This window comes from Tympanuchus pallidicinctus, unplaced genomic scaffold (genome assembly GCF_026119805.1).
Source record: "Tympanuchus pallidicinctus isolate F22 unplaced genomic scaffold, pur_lepc_1.0 scaffold8, whole genome shotgun sequence".
Classification (NCBI taxonomy): Eukaryota; Metazoa; Chordata; class Aves; order Galliformes; family Phasianidae; genus Tympanuchus; species Tympanuchus pallidicinctus.
The window spans coordinates 24,346,241-24,367,000 of record NW_026294802.1 but is presented as its reverse complement, the minus strand read 5'-3'; the positions used below and the strand labels follow the sequence as shown (position 1 = coordinate 24,367,000).

Genomic DNA, 20,760 nt, shown 5'->3' with positions numbered 1-20,760 from the left:
CTCAGTTGAGTGGCTGATTCCTTAGGGCTCTTTCTTTTTTTCATTCCTTCTTTCTATCTTGTAGTTAACTGCACAGCTTATTGGTACAGCTGTGTGATTGAGTAGTCAGAGTACAATCTATTATCCTTCCCTCCAAGAGTAAAGGCTTCGCCTCCTCCATGTATTTTTAAAAGATTAAAAATGCTTGCATCACTATTAAGAAATATTAGAGTAAGTAGTGGATCAGCCTTGTGGAACATAAAACTTCAGCTCTATTCCTTATTTTGTCTCTAAAATGTGGGGAATATTATAAAAGTTTGTATATAAACAGGTAGAATCTTTGAACATAAATTTTATGAAGTGCAGTAACGTATGACATAAGAAACTATCATCAACTGTTATTACATTACATTATTCTATTAACACATCAGCCTAATAATATATATTTTTACTTATAACTCCTTTTATAATACAGTTGATACATAATATATAATATAATTTCTTATATAATATTGTAAGTATAAATATGTAAGTAGAATTACATAAACTTAATCATATTGGATTTAAGTAATTACTCTTTTTCCGTAGCTTTCATATTGTCTAATGAATAATGAAAAGCCATTTACCAGAACTGTCTATGATAGCAAAGCTGTAGTGAAAAATCTGGCCCCCGGGATGGAATATACATTTCAGTTAAGGACAATTAAAGGCTGGGATTCCTCTGTGACTGTGGAGAAAAATGTCATCACAAGTAAGGAAGCACCTTGTGATTTGTATACTTTTGAATAAAAGTAAACATGGATACAGAGGCATTTAAATCATTGCATGCAAGTAGTGCAAAAGGATCAGAGTGTTCAAAATAAAGTTTAACTTTAGGGGGAAAATTTTGCTTCCTCTTGTCATAGTTGCTTAAACAGGATCCTTGATGAAATCAAGGAGTCTAAACATAGTTGTAGGTAATCATTTGAATAAAAAACTGGACTCTCAAAATTCTTCCAGCTCCAGCACAAGCCTGACAAAGTTGATAGAGTAGATAAGTGTAATCAAAATATAAATCAACTCTTGGTTTTATATATGTACATATCTTAGTCTTCCCCACTTTGAAGAGTTTTCTGTGGCTTGTTGGGTCTCTAATTCCTTGATGAAGGAAGGCTCTGCTAGAAGGCTTTGCAGTTAGTTTGACAAAGATGAATGAATCTCTGAAAAAAATGAACTAGATCTTCAGAATTTTGTCACTGGAAAATAAAAGAAAATAATTATCATCTTGGTCCTGAAAGTACTTCCTTTCAGGCAAATATTTTCATGACTGCTGGGCATGAGTGCAGTATATAACCAGAATATGGAGAAATTACTCTCATAATTTTAATGACATTTCATATTGAATAATGCAGCCTTTAGTGGAATAATGCTTTTTTTTTTTTTTTTTATTAAAGAAATTTATAAATAATTACAACATTCATGTTTTTTTGGAGGACTGCAAACATTAATTTTCTAACAGAAAGTGTACATTGCGTATTAATGGAGATGTTATTTATGAATAAATATCTACATTTTTAGAATTCTGGATATTCCAAGAGGAATAAAGGATTCATCACTGTGATTATGCACTTTTTGTTTCCCTTTCTAAAATGAACAATTTTCTAAAATCATATGTCTTATGAAGCATTTCAGAAAATGTTTAATTGAATAAAATCACCTCAAAGACTTCCTTTTCACTCTGATTGCTCAATGCTATTGTTCTAGTAGAAGATTAGATAAGTCTGGAATTCTCTTCCATAAATTACATAGTGCACAGTAGAGTGACACTGTCAAGTTTTATTCTGGGTAATATGATGGAACTACTTACTAGATATCTATACAAACGTACTTCTAAAATGTGCATTAATATTTCATTAATCTCTGAACCCAAAAATCATTTAAATAAAAACCATTTATTTTCAAATGCTGATATTTTTGTTACATTTTTTACAAGAAATACGTATTAAAATTGTCTTTATTAATCTGAGTTACTTTACTATAGAACCAGCTGGGATCTGCAATTTGGCATTGAAAATGGTAAATACTTCCTCTGCAACTTTAATGTGGAATCCAACCAAGACTAACTTCACATCTTACAAAGCATCTTTGTCAAACAGCACCTTTATGAGCAAGTTCATGATTCTAGGAGCAGTATCTAACTTCAGTGTTACAAATCTGACTGCTGGGGGTATTTATAATTTCACACTGCGAAGACTGCAAGGCAATGTTGAAGGAGCTCCCGCTTTCATTGAAATTGTAGCAGGTCTGTACGGTTTTCTATTTTTTCTACTTGCAGGCAAATGGTAGCTCTCAATAACCATTTAGCCTTGTGTGTATCACTGGTTGAATAACATGGGAATTTCAAGAGATGTTACATGTAACAGTTTGCTGTGGTTGTGGACATGCATTATCTGTAATGTACGCAACTTAAATCTAGTGGTCTCTACCAGAAATAATATTATTTATATGTGTAGCATGCCTTTTGGCCATGTTTAGTGTCTTTGTTATTTTGCAGGTCTTAATCCTGCAAAGGGTTATGCACTATCTGAACTTAACCTTTAATGTTTGCAGAGTTAAGGCTTTAGAATGTAAAATGTTCCATTCAAAGACTGTTTCTTATTGGATTTGTTCTTAAAACATTATGGGGTAAAATCTCAATCTTGACATTTGCCTGCATTTTAATGTAATATAATAATGTAAAATACAGCTGAAATTTGAAAGGCAAAAAGGTGCTCCAGAATTTCTATTACTACTTTCCTATATCACTTTTGGAAGTTTTACCTGTGACAGTGACAGAGGGAGACCTGAGAAGTATTGAAGGTTCTCATTGACATGTCATGAGACACGTAATGACACACATTTGCATGTGTGCTTTAGGGATCGTGTGCTTTAGCTGTAGTCAGGGGTTTTGAAGCAAGAGTTTGAAGAGTCTTTAAAATGCAGTGACATGGAGGTGGAAATCCTTATGTTTACTTTGAAGTAGTTGTCTTGAGAGAAAAACTATGAAGAAAAATCTTGCACATCTTTTATAAGTTGATCCATGACCACAATACTGTAATACCTAGTCATTACTAATATTTTTTTCTAATTCAGAGAAGATTTAAGTAAGTTTGGTTGATCCATCTGTGATTGCTTTTGCTTAAATGTGTCGAGATTACATCACAATGCTGAGCCTTATAAGTGGTTTATGATGGTTAATTTTGGGAAAAACTATCGTGTTGCATTTTGCACGCCATGCTCCGTGATGTATCTTCTCAATTGCAGTGAATTATGTCAGTGAAATGAGCAGGAAGCTGTTTTATGCTTCACACAGATATGCTGGCTGTATACTTTACACAAGTATACTGGCCACTGCTGGTAAGAAGTGAATGTTAACACGTACATGAAACAGGAGTACAGTGGAAGAGCAGGTGCTCTGAGGCTCAAGTGAACTGCATTGGTGGCATGGTTAAAACTGCAAGAGGGTAGAAGTGAAACTTTTCTCAGTGTCAGTGGAAGAGGTAGTTCTCAATCATAGGGTAATAGTAGGACTATTATTAGCTTCATGGCACTACATTTCTCTTTCCATGAGGAATCTTCCAGGCTGTCTTCTGCTGCTGATTCAGAAATAATGCAACTGAGGCAGACGGATTTAAGTACTATGATAACTCAGATTTTAATCATGGGTTTGTATAAGAGACCTTTACAAGCATAGTGTCTGGAAATAGTAGTACTAATGGTAACACTAGGACTTATAATTTAAATAAGTCTAATAAAAGGAAGAAGATGTGCTCTCGGTTACGCTTGCAATTCTCTACATCGATTTTTTTTTCCTGTTAGTATTAAAATAAATTAAAAGTAATACAAAAACCCAATCATATATACAAGAAATAAATACTGAGTATAAAAACCTAGTGTTGACATTTGGATGCATGAACACTTTAGGTAGAATATTTGGTAGCAGAGCTGTAGTGATCTGTTTGAAACTGCAGGGAAAAGAGTTAAGGAAGGATACATAATCTAAATAGATTTATAGTAAATAAAAATGAGTGGAACTCTTTCAGAATAAAAGTGATGTGATATTTAAACTGAAAAGGACATTATTACTGTATAACAGCTCAGAAGACTTAGTTCGAATTCGGAAGAAACAAGTTAGTAAGGGAGTCAGAGGACAGTGCAAGGTAGTGGCATATCTGGCATGTGACAGAGCATCTCTGATGGGGCTTGCTGTGTCAGGTATGCACAGGAACTGTTGTTAGCTATCTGCACTATGGCTATGTGCATGTGGATCAGTAATACAATATTAAAGATATGTAATGTTTTAATGAGCTACTGATGAAGCTACAGTATGATTCATTGGTAGGACTTGAGTGAATGATACAGATTTAAAAGTGCCTGAAAGGGCAGAAAAATAAGAAAGTGAGATGACATTTCAGGAACATGTGAAAACATGGCTTTAATGAAAGGAGTCCAAAATAAAAAAATAGGAGACTTAACTAATTAGATTTCCTGGAATTACTTGGATTTCAGATATATGAAAACTATTTAAAAAGGATTAACTACTTTGTAACAAGCAACAGAACAGAAAATCTGTAGTAGCATTACTTGGTACAGCAGTAGTGCTAACTTTGAGTACAGCAGAAGCACTGAGACTGTGCTGAAATTCTTGCTTAACCAAACAGTGGACTGAGATACCTGAGTATATCTCCACAATATCTACACAGCATAGTTCAGAGATTATCAACCATATCTCAGAAGTACTGCAGCAACTGTACTGTAAAATGCTGTTGCATATGGGCTAATTAGCAATTATCCTTTTTGGAGTGAGTAAGCTGTTCCTGAGTGCTTTTATAGTCAGTTGTAACTACTTATATATTTGGCAAGGATGTATTTAGTTTAACATTTTATATTTCACGTTTCTCTTTTAGAACCTGCAAAACCAGAAGGACTTAAATTCTTCAATGTTTCATCAGATTCTTTTTCCCTGTATTGGAGACTACCATATGGACATGTAGACAGATTTCGTGTGGATCTTATTCCTGACCATGGATCTGTTGTTATCTTAGATCTTGGAGTTAGAGAGTATCAAGTATGTGCTTTTATTACAGGACTTGCACAGCCAGCTTTTCCTTGTGCAGCGTACTGATGAAGAATGCAAGGTTGCTTCCTTAGCTATTTTATGCAGATGTGACCAGAGAGGTATTCATAGAAAATTACTGAAAGCACATTTCAGCATCCAGAGTTTGGTACCTTAAAACAGTTAGCGAATCTCTCTCTTTTTTTTTTTTATTTTTTTCAAGTCTGCTACAAGGATACAGTCAGTCATCCAAGGTTCATGAATAGTTTAACAAAGGAAGGGCAGAGCTGTTGAGTAATACAGACTCATTAATTGTGTACTTGCCAGGAAGATCCGTGCTTAAATCATTAATGCAGGCAACATTTCGCTGCTGAGGCATCAAAAAGAAATAGGAGGACTTTTTGCTTCTACAGTCTGGAAAATATAAGAATATTAACAGAAGTAATGGCTGTTCTGGTTGGTTTGCTTTTGTTTTTTATTGGAACTACACAGATACAGGTATTTTGTATTAATGACTGTTTAAAAGTTTTTAATTATGCTTATTTCAAATGATGGGTTTACTTAACCATCAGAACGTTGGAAGCTTTTCAAGACTTGCTTTGTGTTTATTCTTTCAAGAGGTGATTTTATAATGCTAAATATATGCTTGAATAATGAGGATGTTGCAGAAACACCTGTATAGATACACTGATAAGTGATTCTGTGATAAAATTAATAGTATGGAGGGTAGCTAAATAAGATAAAATGCTGTGCTGTAGCTAGCAAGTATGAACTGCTCTTCTTACTGTTGCAAATGCTGCTATATTTCTAAAAGCTCATTTACCAGCCTTTTTGGTAATTACTCTCAGTACTGCAGTGCTTAAAATTACAGGGTTGGGGCTTCTATTGTTGTTCTTGTTTTGAGTTATGGGGGATGGGGCATTCATTTTCATGATTCTTGCTAACAATCCGATGTCATATTTTAGGCTGACTTTTATAACACTACACCTGGAACAACATACAACGTTACAGTTTCTACAGTTTCTTCTTCCACATACAGTTCACCTGCTGGTAGAACAGTGACAACAAATGTCACAAGTAAGTTAAAAATGACTGCTTATGTTTTATTTCTTTTTTTTTAACAATGATTTCTTTTTTGTATATACTATTATACATAGTACTACAGGCAAAGTGATAAATATTTTTAAACAGTCATCAGAATTTTTAATCTTCTTTAAATGTAAAATAATATATACTGAATCAGAGGTGTTCTACGAGAGCATGAGAATTTATTAGATTTTTCAGAATAAACCCTCATTGTGAGTAGTGGTGGTATTCATCCATTAGCTTGGCTATTTAAAATTTAAAAAAGAGAGAGAGAGAGAGAGAGAGAAAAGCAACAACGACAACAACAACAACAACAAAACCCTGAAAACACAAAGGAAAGCAACTGATAAACTTCTGAAAAGTTTTTAGTTGTAAAATAATATCCATGCATGGAACAGCAGTCTTCTGAGATGTTTCAGAAAAACATAGCCATATCAGACATATTTTATGAGTGTAATTTATTTTATTTAATGAAAGGAACTTAAATTAAGCATGCTAGAATATCTGAAATATTAAGTTGGCATTATGCTGTTTTGTTTGCTGTGATGTTACATATTTTGCATTCATAAAAAAGAATGTTCCTGAAGTTCAAAATTTCATTTAATCTTTTTTTGTAACGGTATTGTAGCCAGAAACAAACAAACAACTGAATGGAAAACAAACAAATAAACAAAGCTTATTAAACTGTACATTTGGTCTTCTGTATTTTTTCTTATTTTTGCTGGCAGATGATTTTTTTTTATTTACAGTAACTATGAGGATGTCTCTATCATTTGGAAACTTAATTAAAGACCGTTTTTTGACATATTACTTATTTATTTATTTTTAGATCCTGGTCCCCCTGCATTACTTGCAGGTGAAAGAGTTGGCTCTGCTGGAATTCTGTTGTCGTGGAATACACCACAGCATCCAAATGGGAGAATTCTGTCCTACATTGTTAAATATAAAGAGGTCTGCCCGTGGATGCAAACAGCTTATACACAGGTCACAACAAAGCCAGATAGTCTGGAGGTTCTTCTTACCAATCTTAACCCTGGAACAACTTACGAAATTAAGGTAAAAGCTTTATGAATACTGTTTAGCTTGAACTCTCCCTTGTTGTGCATTGTATGAAACTATGTTAAGTGCACTGATTTCTGATGCACATTGTTAATAACTTCTGCTGTGTAACAAAATGCATGTAGCAGGTATTTATTTACTTTAGTGGCTTTTACATATACTTAAAATAATTTCCAACAACAACTGTTCTAAAACATAGTATCTTCTATTAATATTCTTACTGACATATAATATGTGGTGGAGAGCACAGAGCACAGGTTAGAATTTTAAAAAATATCTGTACACTTCATCTTCACTGAGATTTAGTCTTTCAAATCACTGGTGCGCTTTGGATATTACACGCAGATTTCTAAATCACCTCAACCAAATCCATAAAAGCATATAGACGTGTAATTCTTTATTGGATTTTAAACTGAATTATTTGAAGAAAGAATTTTCTGTCCTGAATTTTCAACTGTTGTCATCTAAAATCTTGCTCACTTTCTGATCAATAACTGTTTTCCTAGTACTGAGATGAAAAGCAGGCTTCTTTCTATATTGCAAATACACTCCTATGACACATTCTCACCCCAACTATGTACTTGTGATGGGGTAGTGCCAACAACTCCACTCACTGAACAGAAGGATACAGGTACACACAGCTACATACTTGATGAAAAATTTCCTTTTTATTTAATCGTCTTTGTATTTTCCCTTGTGTTTGTGTGTGGCCTGTAAACATCTTAGCCTAGTTTCCCCAAGCCCGAATGTTTTACCTGTTATCGTTTCCTAAATAAAAAAGTTGTACCATTCATTGTCCTTTCCATAGATTTTATTTCTTTGATATTTACAGGAGGTACCTACTGTCAAAGTCAGCAGATGTATTTTCATGAGTTCTATATGCACAATTTGGATTAGGCACTCCTGATCCATCTATGAACTTTTCAAGTGTAAATAACTTCAAATGGACAGAAATGCATTATTGTTCTCTTGGCAACATTTGCCATGAAGTTCTCTGACACTTTCACAAGAACCTTGGATAGGCACTTCTTTTTAGTGTCAAGAATAAAATGAAATAATATGCTTAGTTTGTTTCATTCCATGTAATGTGAATTGATACCATGGAAAAATATTAGATTTGGCAGTCAAGGAGTAGAGCTGTGCAGTAATCCTTTGTAATGATGATGTGCATATGTAAGAAAGTAGAAATCTAATTAGGGCTTGCTACTGTGGGGAAATTGCTTGCTGTGAATCTTGCAGTGATGACCTTGCTGGTGAAAAGCAGAAATGTTTAGCCTTTGATCTGCCTGCAATCATTTGTTGAAGAAGAAATTAAATAATCAGCTCCTATTAGAGGAAAAAAAAAAAGTATTATTATTTAGACTAAGCTCGTTAATCTGTTCAGGTAGATAAAGATATTAAGATAGTTCAGTTTATTTGTGTGAGATTCACTTTTGAAGGTTTTGCAGATTGTCTTTTTTGCTCTTCCTTGGGACAGCTGTAGGACATTTAAATCGTGTTTTACTTCGCAGTGATTTGCCTTTGGCTGATATATTTGGCAGGCTTTTCTTCTCATTACTGATGTTTTAGCCATTGATCTTAGAGCTGAATTTGACTCATGAAAGTGACTTTAGACCCAGATACACTGGGCTAGCAGGGACCTCATGGCTTTCGGCATGAGTGACTAAAAGTCTGTTGGCAAGTGGAGGGCTGTTAGCCTATCTGCTGCTTTGGTGGGCTGCCCCTGTAGCTGACCCACTAGCACTCTCACTGAGATGGAAATGTGTGGCCAAAAAGAAATATTAAATATTTTCCTTGTCCTGAGTAATTTATTTCTTTGCTGTTATTTTTTGGATTTTTTGGGAAGGAAGCAGTGAGTGTTTTTCTGGGGAGGAGTTTGTTGTGTCATTTACAAGCTCTTCATTTTTGCATGGATGAAAATTTGTTATTGTTTTTACCTAGCTTGTTCTTGCTAAATTCCTTCTGGTACGTACCACAACAGTACAGTTCAAAATAGCATCTTATCAACTTTGAATATTCCAATCTATTTCTGACAGCCCAGTCTTGATTTTGTTTCTAGACATTTAATGAAGAAACATTCGTAGAGAAACAGTACTTAAAAGAGATTATTTGCTATCGCTACATATTTGAGAATTGTTTGTATGTTTGCAACATTTTGGGCACCTGATCACTGATAAATTTGTAAAAATATTCAGTCAAAGAACCTTTTTCCTAAACTTCAAATAATTAGTACCAACTCTGTGCTTCAAAGCACAGGCATTAATACTCCTTCCAAATTTGAATTGCAACTACTTGAACTGTGTGAACTTTTGTTATCCACAAAGTAACTTTGGTATTTTTGGTTTTTTGTTTTTTTTTTTCACTTGCTTCCAAACTTTTTGCTATAATGTCACCCTGTGGCATGATCACCTAGAGATTTCTAGAAGCTAATGGCACATTTCACAAGCATTTATTTTATCTTGAAAGTCAATCAGTGTGTATAGTTGACCCCTCCACCATGCAAAAATTTGTATGCTTTTGTCATATTACCCTGGACTTTTTCTTAAAACTGCAAATCTCAAATAGGCAGACTTTCAATGTATCACTCAGTTTTCTGGATTCTTTCTACCATATCTGTTTTGTTCATTTGTACGTTTATGATTTAAAAGCTGGTAGGTGAATATCTGCTTCTCCTTAAGATATGCACACTGCTTGTACATCCTATAGGTTCTCTAATTTGATTTCTTTTTTTCTTTAGGTTGCTGCTGAGAACAGTGCTGGTGTTGGAGTATTTAGTGCTCCTTTTCTTTTCCAGACTGCAGAAAGTGGTAATTTTAATGAACCTGCTGATTAGAGGTGCTCTTATTTGCTCAAATATAGCACCCCTGATGCTGATTCATATTTTATATTTGTACAAATATTTAATTTGTACGAATTCTGATACATTTATAAGAAAATCCCAATTGTTTCTGCATTTTCCACTCAGTGGGAAATGGTGCTCTTTGTCCTATTTGCTAGTAACAGGATGTAGGGTGTGCACATGTGGAGTTTCTCATATGAAAACTCTGTTTCTCTTGGTGTTTTTTGATACAAGTTTCTAGGTAGGCTGAAAGTAGTGTCAGAGGAGAGCAGACCTGTCTACGAATTACACCCATCAGCTAGTGCCTGCAGCAGTACTAGGAAACTGGAAGTACTTGGATCGGTTCTTGAATTGCCTCCTTGTGTCAGGCTGTATTTGTTCATTGCCTAAGTCGAAGTACCTTCTCTAGATAGCACAGAATATGTTCTACTAAGTTTTTACTTCTTAAGTGTAAAGAAAAAGAGGTGAAAAAAGGCACAACTGATATGAAAATACGACTTGATGAATTTGAAAATTAAAAAAAATATATATTTTTATGCTGTATTTCCATAATTTTTACAAATTTACTATTTTTAGCCTTGCTTTTCCAAGCTTTTCCACTTCAGGAGCAGTTGAACCTTGACTGAAGCGCTGGCACCAGGCCAGTTCTGTGGAGGTGAACAAGTGTAACTAAAATATAGAATTTGTGTTGCCATTGTGGTGATTGTCCCTCTGTGTCTGGGACTCTAGGCTGATTTCTGTAGCAGGACAAACCATAATGTCAAACATAATATCAGTTAAAGGCAGGAAGATATTCTGCATGAGATTTCTGAGATAACAATGAATTGTAAAACCAGATACGAGAAGGTGTAGGTAACTAACTTGGAGGTGCTACGCAAATCATTATTCTTCACTATTTTTGTAACAAATTGCTCACAGAGAACCAGACTTCAGTGGGTTTTGTTTACTCGTAGTTGACAGAGGACAATACTAGCATTTTCCCATAGAAGAACTTCAGCTTTTTTACTTTTTGATACTTTCTGTTCACATTGTATTAAAGGTAAAACCCTTATTATTAATGTAACTGGAAGACCTGTTGAAATTGGAGGGGAGAGTTGTATGTCACTCTGATGGTATTCTTCTTCTTTTAAGCTATTGCTGTGATGATTAAAGAGATGCCAACGACTTGATCAAAATGAAGTTCAGTTTAAAACAATAAAGTTATCTAGAAAAAGTTAACTAGAGTGGATAGTTATGTGGACAGTATGGTTTTCAACATACAAGGGCTTTTTTGAACTGGTCTAACTGAAATGGTTATTTTCCATTTAAGATCACTGAATATAGGAGAGCACAAATATTTGAAATGTGATAGGTTCTTTGGGTACTGTAGTACTAAATGATAACGGACATCATTTTAAATCATGGTAGATTTGATTCTGAAATATGTATTTAATGAGAAGAAAAGTATGTCTCACTGCTTTTGTTTGTTTTGTTTTCAAGCTCCAGGTAAAGTAGTGAATCTAACAGTTGAAGCCTTAAATTATACAGCTGTAAATCTGATCTGGTTTCTGCCTCGACAACCAAATGGAAAGATAACTAGTTTCAAGATTAGTGTGAAACATGCAAGAAGTGGAATTGTAGTGAAGGATGTCTTGGTTAAAGTAGAAGACCTTCTGTCTGGGAGGTTACCAGAGTGTAATGTAAGTGCTATAAGCCTTTTAAATTAGAAATAGACTGAAGCTACAGAATATAATAAAATTTGAATTTTGGGACCATTTGGAGACTTGCTTTTTGGAACAATCCCCAGTAGTTTACAGAGTTAGGTCCGAGGAAGGATATAATAATGTGAAGAAAAGATTTTCTGTCAGAAGTAGATTAAGAAGGGAATTTTACCTTGAAAAGCTCAGTTTAATCCTGTAATAATGTCAAGAAAGGATCAATTAATTGATATACTTTTAATAGAAAAGGATGGAGTAAATAAATTTGATGTTTCAGTTTCCATTTTTAATTTTACAGCATTCACTGTAAAAAAAATGTTTCTGTCACTGTAGAGATATAGTACTGTTAATATTTCATTTTTATGTAAAGTTTTATAAAGCTTTGTATATTTTAAGTTGTGCTCTATTCTGCATATCACATTTCAAGAGTAGTTTAATACTTTTCAAAGAAACGTAAAACGAAATAGCAGAGTGATATTCAATAATTCTTTGTAGACAGTTGTTCAGGAACTTTCAGTGAATATATAATTTCAGAATTTTTACTATCCCTCTGTTTTCAACCTGAAGCCAATGTATAACTTTCAGAGTTTCTTGAAGAATATTCTCCTTTTCAACTTTTGTTCTTTTTCCTTTATTCTGAGCCATGTGTTATGACTATCAGGATGTCAAGTTGCCTAAATGTTTGTTTTTTTGTTTGTTTGTTTGTTTGTTTTTTTCCCAGGGTGCTAGACTTAGTAATACACTGAAAAGTGCAGTTTTAAATAATAAAAAATGATCAGGGATTTGGTTTCAGATTTTATTTTTGTGATAATGTTAAGCATTTTTGAGGGCTGTAAACGTCAGGCTGATTTAATTTAGCACTGAGAAGAGAGTATCCCACCTATGAATCATAACACATCAATGACTGAAAAGCCCAGCAGCTTTTCAGGATTGTCTCCTGACAGTACAGATCAGAAAACCTCTGTCTGGTACCTGCTATATATGTATATATCTGTCTATCTCTTTCCGTGCATATGTACGTACACATAAATGTAGGCATACAAAATACATATGTTGAAAAAAGACCTCCTTAGAGATAATTTATTTTTTTGTAGAGAAGTAATCAGAATTATAAAACTAGGAATAGCTAAATGGAGACTAAAAAGTTCCTTCTGCTCAATGATGTTTAAAATTTTTTTGAATAAGGGCAAACACTGTACTACTGTCACTAACAAGATGTGCTAGCACTTCAAATAATGAAATGATAAGCTGATTTCAATCATACTGAAGTTTGAAAATAAAAAAATAGAACCAGATCCAGGTGATTTTGTTTCAAAGGGTTTCTGCCTTTTTTTTAACCTCCATATATTAACAGTCGGTATGCTTTCTGTTTATAATGTTTCATATTTGTCTTACTAGGATAACAGTGAATCATTTCTGTGGAGTACTACCACTCCTTCAACTACTTTTGGCAAGTCCACAGTTCCTTCAAGTACTACAGTTACAGCAAGTACAGAAGCATCTAGTCAAATGAGCTCAGTTTGGAATGAGCCAATTAGTTTTGTTATAACTAACCTGAGGGCATATACCACCTATCTTTTTGAAGTCTCTGCAGTTAACACTGAAGCAGGCTACATTGACAGTGCAATTGTCCGAACGCCGGAATCAGGTATTATTTTCATATATTACTTTCAAAAGTAAATAAAGTTCTCAGATTTATAGAAAAACAAAGAAAGGTAGGGATTTACCTATAATGAAAAGTCAAGGGAATCAAAGCGTGATCAGGATAGATCATTTTTTCTCTTTAATTTTGTGAAAAATGAAGGATAATTCAAGAACTTCAATTAATAATGCAATGAAAATTAAAAATAAGCTAGAACGGAAAGGGTGTCAGTCATAGAATTAAAAGAGCGTATATACTGTATACATAGCAATAAGCGTAAAGCTTCCTTGCATTTCAGAGGAAAAAGAAAAAAAAGCAGTATAAAGAAAACTCCTTTCCCATGGTTCCTCAGTCTGGAGCTATTGCAGAAGTCTGGTCAGTGCTGAAGAAATCTTTAAGCACTGGAAAAATTGGTTTTTGGATTACTCAAAATTCTCTAAGAAGTTAGAATTGAAATCAAAACTTATCCAAGAGCCAAATGGGCAATTGTGTTAATACAGCCATACTAGAAAACTCTTGTTTCCAGAGGAATGTTAATCTGGCTTTTTGTTTGCTAGAGCATCCTTCTTTTGTCTGACACGGTTTGATGTTGCTGGGCTGCTCTTTCATTCATCAAACGGTTATAGCACCATTCAACTGAAAATAAATGTAATTCTCTTCTAGCACTGTTTATCTGAATGTTTTTGCTAGCATTAAAGCATCCTTAGTTGGCAATTCTGTCTAGAGCGGTTTAAAAAAGTTTTCTTATGCATTTTTGGAAATCATTTTTTTTCTAACTCTATATGGTTGAAAAGAATTGCAGCTGTTTTAGTTGTCTTTGTATTTGTTTAGTTGTCTTTGGAATTTTCCATTTCAGTAGTAATATCACTAACTTGTGAAGGTATACTTCAGAAAGGAAGGTATGCTTCAGAAACGGATTGGCTTCTTTAGTTGCTTTAATTGACACTAATAGTTTCATGAAAATACGAGGTGCAATGTTTTTGCAGTCTTACCTGTGTCTGTTTTTGAAGTTTTGGATAATAAAATATCACTGGTGCTCTCAGAAATCAGCTATATGAGGTAATCTATAAGAAAAAAAAAGCTGTTTGAGAAAGAAAATCTTACTCCACATGAGCTCTATATTGCTGAGCATCACAGTAGTATTTGAGCATCTTCCGTATGCAATCTGTATGTAATAAGTCTATATCAAACTTTATAAAATCCCTGATACCTTTATGTTTTAAGTATTGTTTTTATACTACCAGTTCTTTTGATACCTTATGCAAGAATCATGTTTAAAAAAAAAAAAAAAAGGAATAAAATTAAGACAGTTTAATGAGCTGTGCTTTCAATGTAAGTTTTCTTCAGTCATTTAATGCTTATATTTCAATTTAATTGTCTGGTATGCGATTCTTGGGAATTCTAGATATAAATTATTTTATATTCAAAGACTTTTTCCAAAATTAAGTTCCAGAAGATCCACCACAAAATTTTGCCAAGATTAACATTACTGCAAAGTCTTTCTCAGTGATGTGGGACCCACCAACCATAGTAACGGGGAAATTTAGTTACAGAGTTGAGCTGTATGGGCCATCTGGTAAGTCTAAATTGATTGATTGATTGATTAGTTGATTGGTTTTTTGTCCTTATACTTGCATTCTTAGTGTCACCACCAGTGGAGAAAGAAAATTTGAAAGCACTGCTATGTATGCTTTTCAGTATTAGAACGATCAGCACTTCTTAAATAACTTTTAAACCTGCCCATTATAAGGATTAGTACACAGTGAAATTCATGTTAGATATTCTTAACTGTAGAGGAAACTAGCTCCTCTCATTCTTTCTGAAAAATGGAAAGCTAAACTCACGGCTAAATTAGAATGCATATCTATTCAAATAATTCTGTATCTTACATTTACTCTTTTTCTGTTAAATATTTTTGGAAGATTTTAATCTCTGCATGGTTTCAGTCTCTTTTGGTGTTTTTGTATTTATTCTTTGCCTCAGATGTGGTTAAAAAGACAAGGTTATGGGGCTATATAACTACATACTGTTAAAGACGTGAACAAGCTGTCTACTAAATGTTTTTTTGGAGTGATATGGGATAAGCAAGAGAAATTAACTCATGGACAGCAACAATAATTAAAGAAATAGATAAAAAAATCTCCTTTTCTTAAAAGCCATATATCCCTGAAATGGTATTTTAGATTCCTTTGTTTTGTTGCTGTTGTGTTTTTTTTTTGTTTGTTTGTTTGTGTTTTTTTTTTTTTTTTTTTTTTTTAATTTTTAAAGCCACTTAGTATTATTTCCAGTAAGGAAATGCCTTATACTTTTCAGAAACAAATTTGGCATTTCATCTTCCTTAAAAGTAGATCTATTCAGTATAAATTAATGATGAACTGTTTAATTTTTGAGCTACCATCTCTTCATTCTCATTCCAGGACATATTCTGGGTAACAGCACAAAAGATCATAAGTTCGTATTTCATAACCTTGTGCCATTTACAATGTATGATGTGTATGTCAGTGCAGAGACGAGTGCTGGTGTGGGACCAAAGACAAACCTCACAGTTTTCACTCCTGCAGATGGTAAGTAAGCATACAGAAATAAAGTAAATAGGCTGTCCATAGTAACTGGTACCGATTTTTCCTTCAAAGACATTTAGTTTCCTTGCAACAGAAGGAATGAAGGTGTTGAAAGAGAAGTCTAATAAACTAGTGAGAGAAACGAGCTGGAAATCTATGGAGTTGATTTATTTTTCCAACTTTATTTTGGAGTTCATAGACAGTCATTAAATTTATTTGCTTATAGAAGCCTTCAGAGGCTGTGAAAGAAAAGTAGCTTCTGCCTGAGCAAAAGTAGTACTTTAGATACGGTGATTGTTGCACGTCCCCCTTTTAGACGTTAGATGGCAGCAAGTGGTAGGGAAATAACATTGCGGGACTTCACTATGACCACTTTGTTCAACCCTGAAATCTCATTCGACTGATTTTCTCCAAATCCAGTGTCTCTCAGCAGTATCTAAGAGAGCCACCTTTACAAGAGACCGTATCTCTGAGGGAAACACTGAGATTTTGTCCTGGGGCAAAGTGCTTATTAGTTCTGCTTCAGAGTCTCTCTTATGCTATGATCTGGAAGTTTGGGCTCCCAGTAGCTTCCTCCTCAGGGGCCAGTCTTTTGCTCGGTAGAAACGTAATTTTATTTTTATATGTATGTGAGATTGTGCAGAATTACTGGTCCGCAGGTAAGAGTTCAACCAGAAAAAAAACGGGAATTACTATGTCATGGATAGGCAGTTTCAACATTGTTATTTTTATTATTTTTGTGTTACAGAGCACAAACTTAGAAAAGTCTCAATTGTTGGTTTTGGCAAAGTTTGCTATTAAGGTTCCTCCTGCTGTTACACCTTAATAGCAAGCTTTGCCAAAACCAGCGATTGAGATAGTTCCTTATAGTTCCTATTTTTTCCAACACTATCTGATTTTGTGAGATCTCAGAGGCAGTTTCCTGAGATGACCCACCTCAACAGAGCCATTTTTGTCTTCTGTCTAAACTCAGTCAGAAGCCAAATCCTTTTTGATTTTGTTTTAAATGACATGGAATCTCTAATTTTAACATCATACGTGCCAGCTTTCATTATGCAAGGAATTTCAGACTTGTCTTTTTCTGCAGTATATTTGTAAGAAACAATTTTTTCATACCAAATCTGAATATAATAATTTTGAAAAAAAAAACTATTCTGATCTCTGACAGTCCTATGCACAGTACAGTATCATTATTAGTGCGTAGTTAAAGGAGGATTTGAATTGAAATTCACCGTAAAACTGAAATGAACAAGATGTATCACATTCAGTGTATTTTCTCTCAGCTTTTTATTTCATTCTTGTATGACACTGATGAATCAGAAATTAAGTTTTCATTTTCAATGTACTTGAGAGTCCATACCTAGAAATAAGGCCTAATAGCAGTGCATTAGCTTAAGTAGAACTATCCTAATTTATATCATTTGACCATAGTAATATATATGTCATATATGTGGGAAAAAACAGTGAGAATATTTTTAGAAATGTAACTTGTTTGCTGAAACAAACACGTAAAGTAACTTTCTACCTATGTAGGTGCAACTCAGAGGATAAGAACGTGAAATTTTTTTAAATGCATATTGTACTTTGCTTACAGTGTTGAAAAAAACTAGTCATTGGGTATTTGTAATTAAATCAATTTTCTTCTTGAACACTTAGTCCCAGGTGCTGTATCAGATTTACATCTAGCAGAAGTGGAAGCTACATACATAAAAATTGTTTGGAGAAAGCCACAACAACCAAATGGAATCATTACCCAGTACAGAGTTAAAGTCCATGTGCAAGAAAAAGAAGTTACACTGGAAAACATAATTCTCACTGGAAAAAATAAGGTATTTAGCTTCTTTTAAATACAGATTTCTTTGCTAGATTAAATCTGGTTCTCTGCCTTGTTCAGTAGGTATAGTATGTGAAATTAGCTGCCTCAGATGAGTTATTAATGTTTTTAAATGCCAGCTTCCCCATGCCACCCTCTTTTTCTGGCTGTTTGAAAGCGGTTTGAAAGGATGCTATCTGTACTACATGAAAATCATAAAGAACTCTGGAGAAATCCAGATCCTGAATTTTGTGGCTACTGAAGTAATAACTCCATAGCCAACTGATGATATTATTTTCTTTTTAGTATAACAGTTCTTAGCATACCTAAAGAAGAGTATAGGTGCCTAGATCAGTAAATAGCCACTCAGGAAAACTTCCAGATGTGGATGTGAATCCTATGGAGGAGTACAGTGTAAGTTTCCTAGAGCTGTTCAAGTGCTTTCCTTTCAGGGCACCATCTGCACCCTTGTATTTAAGTGTCTGAGACTGCATACTAAACTCCATGCTATGGATGTAAGGATATCTACACATGACATACAAAAAATCCTTTGTGGAACTACAGTGACAACTTCTCTAGCTTTTGTATTTTGGCCACTGATGTGCTCTGCATACGTAGGCCATTTTGAGCATGCTGCACAGAACTGTAGATACTTAGCAGCTCAAGAAAGTTCTTTCTAAGTTAAGGCTTTTTAAAAAGATCTTAATATTGAGCATAGCTGTCAAAACTTTGCATAATTCCTTTTTTAGAAACTGCTTGTCTTCTGACACAGAATCTTTGTTTTTGATACAGAGTTCACTGAAGGAGTTTTCTTTTAAGTTGCATGTTATAGATTAAATAGAGCCCTGGAGCCAAATGTTTATAAAGGAGCTGGGGAGAAAGATGAGGATAAGGATTCATTCATTAAGCCAGACTAAGGTCCTTGAAAAGTGAAATTATGTAACCCTATAATTAAAGATTATATCATAGTATATACAGAAAAGATGAAAAATTATCTACAGAGACATAAGCTAATGCTGGGATTTCCTAATTTGTGAATTTTTAATTTAGAATCAATGATGCTTTCTAAAGCTTATTGAATTTAATTTTCTAATTAAAGAACAAAACAAATCATAACACTGTTTAAAGCCTCAGAGACAGAAGTTATTTTCAGGTGAGTACTGTTTTAATGTAAGAGGTTGGTGAAAATGAGGCATATATGTCTTTTACCTGTTCGTACTTTGGTTAGATTAATGCTGAATATCTGGCTGTGGTTAATCTAACCTAGTTAAAATAGTAAAAAAGAATCACAGAATGGCTTAGATTGGAAGGAACCTTAAAGATCATCTGTTCCAACTCCCTTGCTGATCAGGCTGCCCAGGGCCATATCCAGCCTGGCTTTCAACCCCTCTAGGAATTGAGCATCCACAGGTTCTCTGCACAATCTCTTCCAGCGCTTCACCACCCTCCAAGTAAAGAATTTCTTCCTAACTTGAATTTTTGCCCTTTCAGTTAAAAGTCATTCTTCCTTGTCTTAGGACTATTAGACCATGTAAACAGTCAGCCTCACTCCTGCTTATAAACTCTCTTCAAGGAATGCCACAATGAAGCCTCCCCAGAGCCTCCTCTTCTCCAAGTTAAACAAGGCCAGCTCTCTTAAACTTCATTTATAAGAGAGGTGCTCCAGCCCTTTGGTTATCTTCTTGCCCATCCTCTGCACCTGCTCTGACAGCTCTACATCTTCCTTGTGCTGGGGGCTCCAGGCCTGGACATAAGTACTTCAGATGGGGCCTCACAGGGGCAGAGTAGAGGGGGACAATCACCTCCCGCTCCCTGCTGGTCATCCCTCTTTTGCTGCAGCCCAGGATATTTCTGGCCTCATGCCCAGCGTTTCATCAACTAAGAACACCAAGTTCTTCTTGGCACAGCTCCTCTCGATGAGTATTTCTCTCAGTCTGTACTTGTACTTGGCTTTATTAAACCTCATTGGGCTCACATGGGCCCACTATTCAAGCTGTCCAGGTCCCTCTTTATGGCATCCCTTCCTTCTATGGTGTCAAATGCACCACTCAGTTTGGTGTCATCTACAGACTTGCTGAGGGTACATTCAATCTCACCGTCTATGTAGTTGATAAAAATAAAAAAGGCTATTGATAAAAAAGGCTTCGTCTCCTCTCTCCACCTGAGGTCTATAAGGAGAGGGCTACTGTGTATTAATTGCATCGCTACAAAAATATCTCTTTCTAGCAGTGAAGTTGTCCATATGTGTGAGTGGGGAGCGTTCACGGATGACAATTTAGATACACTGCAGTCCTGGATTTGGTCCCACATTCTGAAAGGCCAAAACGATCTAGTGTTTAAACACCATTTTACGCTTATTCTTTAGCCTCTCTCTCTTCAGCTTTCCTTGTACCACTCACTGTAGTAATTTCTCCCTTTAAGTCTACTTGCATCCCTTTTCAAATTTGTCTTTTGCCTGACCCTGCTGTCTTATTGACCTTTACATCACTTGCCTCCCTTTCATTCTTCTATTCCACATATTTACTCCCCTTTTTAAAACTCATCTTATTTTATTAGCCTCGGTTTTTCTCCCACTTCTCATCTATTCTTTACTCAGAGGTCACACAGATAACTTTTTTCTCTTTCATCAGTCTGATCAACCTGTTGTTCTTCTTCCTCAGGGCCTAGTGGGGGCATCTGAAGCCCTCTTCTTGTCAGCACCTCCTATCCTGCTGGAAAATGCTTAGTACAAATGGAGTCTTCCAAGCTCAAATGTGTCTTTTCGATAGAGCTACAAGGATAGTAACATTAAATTTGAAACTTTAAAATCCACATTTTAAGAAATTTTAAGAAATTTTTAAAATGCATGTGCTGTTCATTTATTTTTAAAATGAGCAAGCTGTAGGATACGAGCACCTGAGTTTTCTTGTAAAAAATACTGTTTTGCAAAGTTAGTTATATATCACATGAATATCATTGTAATGGTCGCAATACACAATTTATATGCTGTATGTATAAATTGCAATAAGGA

General features: G+C 34.7%; 1 protein-coding gene across 4 annotated transcripts in view; it reads left to right on the top strand.

The window, feature by feature from the left end:
* The window catches only part of PTPRQ (protein tyrosine phosphatase receptor type Q), a 122,293-nt gene that overhangs the window by 18,886 nt on the left and 82,647 nt on the right, over positions 1-20,760 (top strand). For all 4 annotated transcript variants that reach the window (XM_052669064.1, XM_052669065.1, XM_052669066.1 and 1 more), the window contains exons 16-26: positions 568-730; positions 2,000-2,260; positions 4,905-5,065; positions 6,019-6,130; positions 6,969-7,195; positions 9,936-10,005; positions 11,517-11,716; positions 13,133-13,382; positions 14,824-14,952; positions 15,794-15,940; positions 17,594-17,766. In XM_052669064.1, the coding sequence (XP_052525024.1) occupies positions 568-730; positions 2,000-2,260; positions 4,905-5,065; positions 6,019-6,130; positions 6,969-7,195; positions 9,936-10,005; positions 11,517-11,716; positions 13,133-13,382; positions 14,824-14,952; positions 15,794-15,940; positions 17,594-17,766 (1,893 nt within the window). The remainder of the gene's footprint in view (positions 1-567; positions 731-1,999; positions 2,261-4,904; positions 5,066-6,018; positions 6,131-6,968; positions 7,196-9,935; positions 10,006-11,516; positions 11,717-13,132; positions 13,383-14,823; positions 14,953-15,793; positions 15,941-17,593; positions 17,767-20,760) is intronic.